This window comes from Dendrobium catenatum, unplaced genomic scaffold (assembly GCF_001605985.2).
Source record: "Dendrobium catenatum unplaced genomic scaffold, ASM160598v2 original_scaffold_156526, whole genome shotgun sequence".
NCBI classification, from domain to species: Eukaryota; Viridiplantae; Streptophyta; class Magnoliopsida; order Asparagales; family Orchidaceae; genus Dendrobium; species Dendrobium catenatum.
The window spans coordinates 78,885-86,768 of record NW_021474953.1 but is presented as its reverse complement, the minus strand read 5'-3'; the positions used below and the strand labels follow the sequence as shown (position 1 = coordinate 86,768).

The 7,884-nt window shown below is 35.5% G+C and overlaps 1 protein-coding gene across 1 annotated transcript; it reads left to right on the top strand.

Moving 5' to 3' along the window:
* Positions 1-494: 494 nt before the first annotated feature.
* LOC110105387 lies at positions 495-1,711 on the top strand. Its single transcript, XM_020834864.2, has one exon. The coding sequence runs from the start codon at positions 796-798 to the stop codon at positions 1,354-1,356; it is 561 nt and encodes a 186-aa protein (XP_020690523.1). The 5' UTR covers positions 495-795; the 3' UTR covers positions 1,357-1,711.
* The last annotated feature ends 6,173 nt before the right edge of the window (positions 1,712-7,884 follow it).

Genomic DNA, 7,884 nt, shown 5'->3' with positions numbered 1-7,884 from the left:
AAATGAGAATATTATATATATATATATATTTATATATATGTTAAATTTTGATGATAATATTTTGATCAAAATTTCTTCCCTATCTAAATTAGGGGATATTTACTTTGAAAATTTTTTGTAATTAATATTCAGGATAAATCTGCAATATTTCCGATTGAGAATATTTTTTCAAGAATTTGAGGAGCTCATATAACAAACATTAAAACATTTACCATTTTAGAAGCCCATTTAGAATTTTAAAAGCCCTTTAATTAAGGAGGCCCATCCTGTCCTTAAAATATTCTAGGTCTTATAGGCTTAAATTTGAGCGGCTGTTTGGTTGTCTGAAAAAGAAATACAACGTAAAGTAAATGCAGTGTAAAGTTAATGTATTGTATTCCAAATACATTGAGACTGTTTGGTTGTCTGCAAAATAAACACATGAGAATTGTTTCCCTTGTTTGGTTAGGAAGATCCAGAGTAAAGTAAAAGTTATTTTTTAAAAAATAATTTGATAGAAATCATGGATATTCATGCAACCATCTGTTAGTATTTTCATCAAAACCTCTAAAAAATTTTCTACTCTGTTTGAGGCCGCTATAACTTTAATAAAGATGATTATAAAACTACTACGATAAAAGTAACTTTTAAAAAATAATTTACTTTTTTCCGGGACGGATAGAAAATTTTTGAGCTTCAGAAGATCAGTTAATATATCAGTTAATTTGGGTTTACATTAATCATGATATAATTAAGAGATATTTAAAAATTTAACTATAGATCAATTAAAGAAAAACAAAATTCAAAGAATGCCTGATGAAGTGCCCGGCCGTCGCCTGCCTATGGCCCCCTTCTGCGCCCTCTCACCGTATCACTGCCGTCACTGTCCTCCTCCACAACCCTCCATCACTCTTCACCGGTGGTTCCGACGGTGCTATCGTCTGCTGGGCCCTTTCCGACAACGATGTCCGCCCCCTCGCCCTCCTCTGTGGTCACGCCGCTGAGATCTCTGTTCTGGTCCCTTTCCGTCGGCGACGGAAGCTCCCCAAATGGGCGGGGATTCCTTCCCATTTGGCCGCTCTTCCATCTTCACCGCGCCACGTTTTGATCGCGTGCAGCTCAGGTGAGTCTTCGAAGAGTCCCGTGCTGATCGTGGACTCCAGCACGCTGCTTTTGGTGCAGACCATCTTACATGGGAGCTTGGGCATTGGGTATGTGAAGTCCATGGCGATCGTTGGACTCCAGCACGTGCTGATCGTGGCCAGAAGGAAGAAAAGGCCGTGGGGAAGGAGCGGATGGGATAAGGGTAAGAAGCCGAGGACGATGAGTGAGCCTTTACTCGCCAGAGGTGGCAGCGGCGCAGAGGGAGATGCATAGATTGCACCATCGCTTCTCGGCTCCCTTGTCGTCGTTCAACTTCGTTCATTTGCACGAGAGCGAGAGCGCATACCGCACGGGATCGCTCCTTCTTTCCTTCGTTGCTGTTCGACTTCGGCTCCTCTTGGCTGTTCGACTTCGCTCTTCGCAGGATGGCACGAGGCTGGTTCTCCAGCGAAGAATTTCAAACCCGCTCGTTTTGAGCGGCTTTCGAAGTCGCGGGATCCGCCTCCCGTAATACACGATTAATGCATTGGAGGTTTTCCTTTTGTTCCGCTAAAAATTAGCCAAACAGCAAAATTTAATAAATACATGTATTTGTTTTACTTTACCCTCTTAATTCAGGCAACCAAACATCCCCCATGGTATATGCGGGAGGCACGCTTGATTGGTTATAAAATAAATAAATAAATAAAAAGATAATTTATTATTCTGCTAATAAAAAATAAATTTATTATTTAATTATGTCCAACTAAACACAATAGATTTAACAAATTTTCACATTTTCAAAATATGATTTCTAATTTCATACGCTTAAAAGATCCCTAATTAAACAAATTAGGAAAGGCAAATTTTAGTGGGAAAGATTTTGGTTTCGTTTGTGACAGTTTTTTTACTGCTTTCTAAAACAATTTTTGAACCAAAAAATTTTTTCAACTAACTTTTTTGTGCTAGAATTCATAATGGCTATTGCTACTATTTTTACAAGGTTTAGTCACACTTATGTTAGGCACACTTATGCTTCGTTTAGGACGGCTTTCTTACTGTATTAAAAAGCAACTTTAAGAAACAGTAAGAAAGTCTTTCCAAACGGAGTCTTGGTCGCACTTATTTTAGTCACACTTAATAGGTTAAAGCTTCGTTAGGTACAACTTTCTTACTGCTTTCTAAATTAGCTTTATACTATCTATTAAATTTTCATTTGGGACAGCTTTTTTCCTACTTTTTGAAGTAGCTTTTTAGTATAAAATTAAATTTTTTTTACTAAAAAGCTATTTCAAGAAACAATAAAAAAGACGTTCCAAACGAAGCCTAAGTGTCAACAAATTTTTGTATTAGAAATCTACTTTAGAAAGCAACAAAAAAGCTGCCCCAAATGAAGCATAAATCACACTTATGTTAGGCTAATTCATATTGGCTATTGCTTCTACTTTTACAAGTTGATGAAATTTACAGTGGTGCATATTTATTTGCCATCAACAACATGAGAACTATATAACTATAGGTTTATGGACAATATCCATTTACTTATGAATCTTTTATTATTTTTTTTGTAATTAGATTTCATTTCATAGAAAATAAGAATTAGTTCACCCACCCAATAATTAATCAACTCTATTATTATCTATTTAATGGTTTTCATGTTTAAAATTAGAATATAGTGATTACGTGAATGATGACAATATCTCGTTATGTGGATGGGAGACTAACCTATTATATAATTTTGATGTATTTACATTCCTAACAACTAAATTTTTATATTTACCTATAAAACATAATAATCTTTAAATCAAATTAAAAAATTATATTATAGTAACTGTTTAAAAAATAAAATATATATTTTCATTTATATGATTTAAATTTTAATTGATTGAGTCACAACAAGCTTATATAAGATGTTATTTGATTTGCTGAAAAAAAAAATACTGAGTATTAGGTCATCAAAAATTGTCTTTGTCGGCAAACTTCCATCAACCACCATCAGGCCGCCAACCATCGCCCGGCTGCCGATCGTCGCCAAACCACCGCCCGTTCACCGACCGCCACCAGACCTCTACCTGTCTACTGACTTCCACCGGACCTCTGCTCAGCCACTGAACATTGTCGGACCATCGCCCGTCAATCGATGATCACCACTAGACCTCCGTACGACTGTCATCAACACACTACTCTGACCTCCGTCACCCACCGACTACGATCCCTCCTACTACCATCACTCGCCGACTACGACCTCTCTGATCACCGTCACTCATCGACTATGGTCCCTCCAACCTCCGTCAACCGTCGACTAAGGTCCCTCCGACCTCTATTGCCCACCGACTACGGTTCCTCCAACAGTCATCGCACGCCGACTACGGTCCTTCGTTTCCTGCCAACAACGAACCCATCAACCACCATCGCCTACCAAATATGATCCCTATGACCTCCGTTGCTTGCTGACTATGATCCCTCTGACTTTTATCTCTCGCCGACTATGGCCCCTTCGATCACCGTCGCCCACCGACAACGGTCCCTCTGACAATTATCGCTCACGGACTAGGGCTTCTCCGACCTACGTTTCTAATCGACTATGGTTCCTCTGAAATCCATCTCCTGTCGATTACGGTCTCTCCAATCACCATTGTCTGCGGACTACAGTCCCTCCAACTTTGGTTGCCCGCTAACTATGAACCATCCAACCTCTGTCACCCGCCGATAACAGTCTCTTCGACTTGCATCGCTATCCGCCTATGGTTCTCTAACCTTCTTTTTCTGCCGGCTGACCTCCATTGCCCACCGACTACGATACTTCCGACCTCCATCGCTCACTGACTATGGTCCCATTGTCACCTACCAACTATGGTCGCTCCAACAACCATAAAAATTATGGTGTATGTTAAGATTCTAGCATCCTCTTATCTATTTGTGTGTTGGATCTTTGTATAAACATTGGATGCTAAACTCTATATCTCTCGACCATCGTGAATGTTCCAGAACGCAACACTGAATAAGATGAAATGCAGTGCAAGAGGATTACCATATATTTGAAAATTTTGGAGTTCTTTGAATTAGTGTAAAATAAAAGCAAATCAATATCTTTTTTTTTTTAATTTGGGTTAAATTAAAATGATTATGATTCAAGCAAAAAGATAATAGTGGCAAGTGGTTGGCAAAAGATAGTGAACAACAACAAAAAGTGGTAGGTACGTAGTTGGTGGCGGGAGCGGGCGGTAGAGGTGATGATCTGCGGGTGAGGGCCACAAGTAATGGTCGTTGCTGGAGGCTAGCAATGATCAGCACGTGGTGGCCACGGTTGGTGGTAAAGAATTTATAATGTATTTGAAAATCAATCAAATGTAATGATTTCCAAATACACTAAAAACAAATTAGATGATGCATTCCAAATTCGTTAAAATCTTACTATAAATTTCTTTTATTTCAAACGAAACATAAATATTTTCGACACTCCTAAATTTGTCATACCTTACATCTATTTTACTTCAAATGCCCTATGACAACTATTTTGAAAAAGAGGTAGGTATAAACGGAACAATAAAATTGCTTCAAAGCTTCTATAGTATATTTCGCAAAAAGTCGCAAAATAAATATTCAAAATAAAGGCATAATTTGGTCTTAAAATAAATAATAAATTTAAGTGTCCTACTGTGATTAATTTTTGAATAATTATTTAAATAAACTATATTTTAAATCAAATATTCCAAATTTAATTATTATTATTGAAGGTTCAAACATAAAATTATAATAAGATATTCTAATATAATAATATTTTCCCCACTTGTGATAAAAAAAAATCTTAATTTTGTTGTTCCTCATAGACCAACCAATTTAGAATTTTACTTCATTCGGTTTTCATCCTCACTACGTTTAGTTTTTCTTTGCACTATTAATTGGATTCAATTTGAGAAGATAATATATTAATTTGAAGATAACTAAGTGGATTATGCATGCTATTTAGAACATGCTAGCACTAGGGTTGTGATTTAGACTTCATTTGGGATGACTATTTTATGGCTTCTTAAACCATCTTTTAGTACAAAAAAATAATTTTTATACTAGAAAGCTGCTTTAAGAAGCAATGAAGAAGTCGTCCCAAACGAAACATAAGTCAAGTCGACTGGTGCGTACGCTCAAGCTTGACTTTCTAAATGGTTCACGATCTGAGCTCGATGAGCTAATAAGACAAATTTGAGCTACGTACTTTGATTTAATTTGTTAGCTTTTTAATAAAACAAATTATAAAATACACTGAAATTTTTATTAAATTTTCTAGAATTTAAGTAAAACTTGAATATATATATAGAGTGACTTTATATTATTTATCTTTTAATTTCATATTTTATTATCTATTTTTAACAATGATAGTTTAAATCAAAATCTTTTTTTTTTTCTCATAATAAATAACTCAGTGTATGAACCGTCTTGAAGTAGAAGAATTTAGCTCAAACTTGACTAATTAATTAAGTTCAAGTTCAAGCTGATTTGGGTCGAGCCAAACTTGACTCATTTAAACCTTTATTTTCATACGTTTTGAGATAGTTTAGGATTGTTTGAGCCTAATGGTATATACTAGTCAAACACAATCTAAGCAGACAGACTAAGCTCTTCTACTCAATTGCAAGCTCCAACTCAAGTTTGAATTTGGTTCAAGCTTATTTGGCAAGCTCAAATTTGACTCATTATAAAAATAGCATGCTCGGGCTTAACTTGTGAGCTCGAACCAAAGTCATGATTGAAACTCACTACAAAAGGATGAGAACTTTATAGAGATGGAATAGTCATGGATTAGCTAGAGAAGGCCGTGATTGCATCAACTATATATGCTAGAGGAAATAGTAAGGGGAGTTCATTAGAGCAAAGTAGTCAGGGGAGCCCTAGTTGAAACTTACTATAGAAGGCATTGATGGTAGGGTGAAACTCTGTTTCCTTTCCTGAGTCCCCTCTTGTCACTTATTCTGATCTGTTTGGTTTTATGGGTTTTTACTTTTTGTATCACGTGTTGTTGGCCTTTAGAAGTTGTACTCCCCCCACTTTTATTTTCTATGAATAAATTTGTCTTTTTGTTGGAAAAAAAAATTAAGAGATAAATTGTGATTATTCTATTATTGTTGGGGGCCTTCTGCTTCGTTGTTGGTCGGTGTGTGTCACTATGATGGTGACTTTTGTGGATGTGGTTGGCTTTCGTTTGGTTGGAATGCGGTGTTGGGCTTTGTAGTTGTATTGTTCTTTTGTGGGCAATGATGTTGCAGCTTTTTGTTTACCACCTGGACAAAAGTGACTAATGGGAAACCATTGGTGGTGTTTTAGTTTGTCTTTCTTTTGTGTGGATTGTTGCTTGTTTCCTCCTCTGGAAGGTTCGAGTCTAGCGTCTGGATAGTGGCAGGGAGCTTTTGGTAATTTGTAAGCCCATCTAGCTTCTTAATTTTCAATTCATTATTGTTTGCTTTCTCTTTATTTCTAAATTTGGTCGTGTAATCCTACTTTGTTCTTGTTTTTCTTGGTTGTGCCCTTCTTTATTTGATGAATTAAAATATCTATATTATGTTTTAAAAAAATGATGGGAGAGTGAAAAGAAGTTGCAACAAGAGTTTGCTAAATAAGGTATAGACAATAACAATAATACTAAAGTCTCAATAGGAGCTTGCTAAAGAAGGCATCAATGATACCAATGCTATAGAAGACATTGACTGATCTAGTAGTATTCGAAGAAGAAAATGAGTTCATGAGACTTGTGGCAAAGATTTGAATTGGGATTAGCTAAATTAGGGAGAATATTGAGATTTACGATTTGTAATCGAGCTTGCTTGCGAGCCAAAGTGTCGATTCTTGCCAAACTTGAACACGTGCACATTTAATACGCAAGTTTTGATTTAAATTTGAGCTTAAGATTATGGCTCGACAAGCTTGATTTGTGGACTCATTAATGAGTTAATTTCAAACTGGCTCGACTCACCTACATCCCTAGCTAGAGCCCTTTAGTGCTCATTAATATCTTCCCAAAGTTTGTAAACATAAAATTAATCTTTTGTTTTCAATTTGTTTTGCAAATAAATAAAGTTAATAAATAGATTATCATTTAATTAAAATCATAATTCTACACTCATTAATTTACCTAATTAATAAAATTCAAAAATCCTCACATCTAATTTAACAGTCATTGATTGATCATATGAATCAAATCCCATATGATTCACATCAATTTTCACAATCTGTAAATCTTGGTAGCGAATTTTATTGTGAAAGAAACAAAGTTGAGGTGAGCTAAGCTTAAAAATCTCAAAAGAACTGTCCAAATGTTGGATATTTATTATTAGAAATTTGAATAGTTTTTATATTGTTGCGCATATAAATCATAAATGTCATTTAATATAGGATATATTAGCAAATGACCATAAGATTTGAATAGTGGATTATGCACATTGCTACCTATTTAAATTTGCAGCTTAATTGAAGGGATGGATTCTACCGTTTCAGAATGATAGAAAATATTCAAATTGGCTATTTTTAGATATATAAATGAAAAAGATTTGAATGATATGACCGTTATTTTTCAAAAAAACATTATGCAGAGAGAAAAATAATGGGATATTGGAATTAGTAGAAAGTTTCTCTAAGTACTCAGGTCTTTGCTTCATCTATTCCACAAACACAGCAGAAAATTAAATTTGCACTCTAAAAGCTCATCATGATCTAGCGAAAACTGAAACCCATTACTTACTGTTAAGGAGAAAAGAAAAAATAAAGGAAAAACAGTTAGCTGCTCCATCTGTTTTCAGAAGATATCTGCCTGATATACAGCCATCTCCTCAA

What these genes read in the sequence shown, in the direction of transcription:
- LOC110105387 (XM_020834864.2), top strand. Translation starts at nt 796, where the DNA reads ATGAAGTGCCCGGCCGTCGCCTGCCTATGGCCCCCTTCTGCGCCCTCT.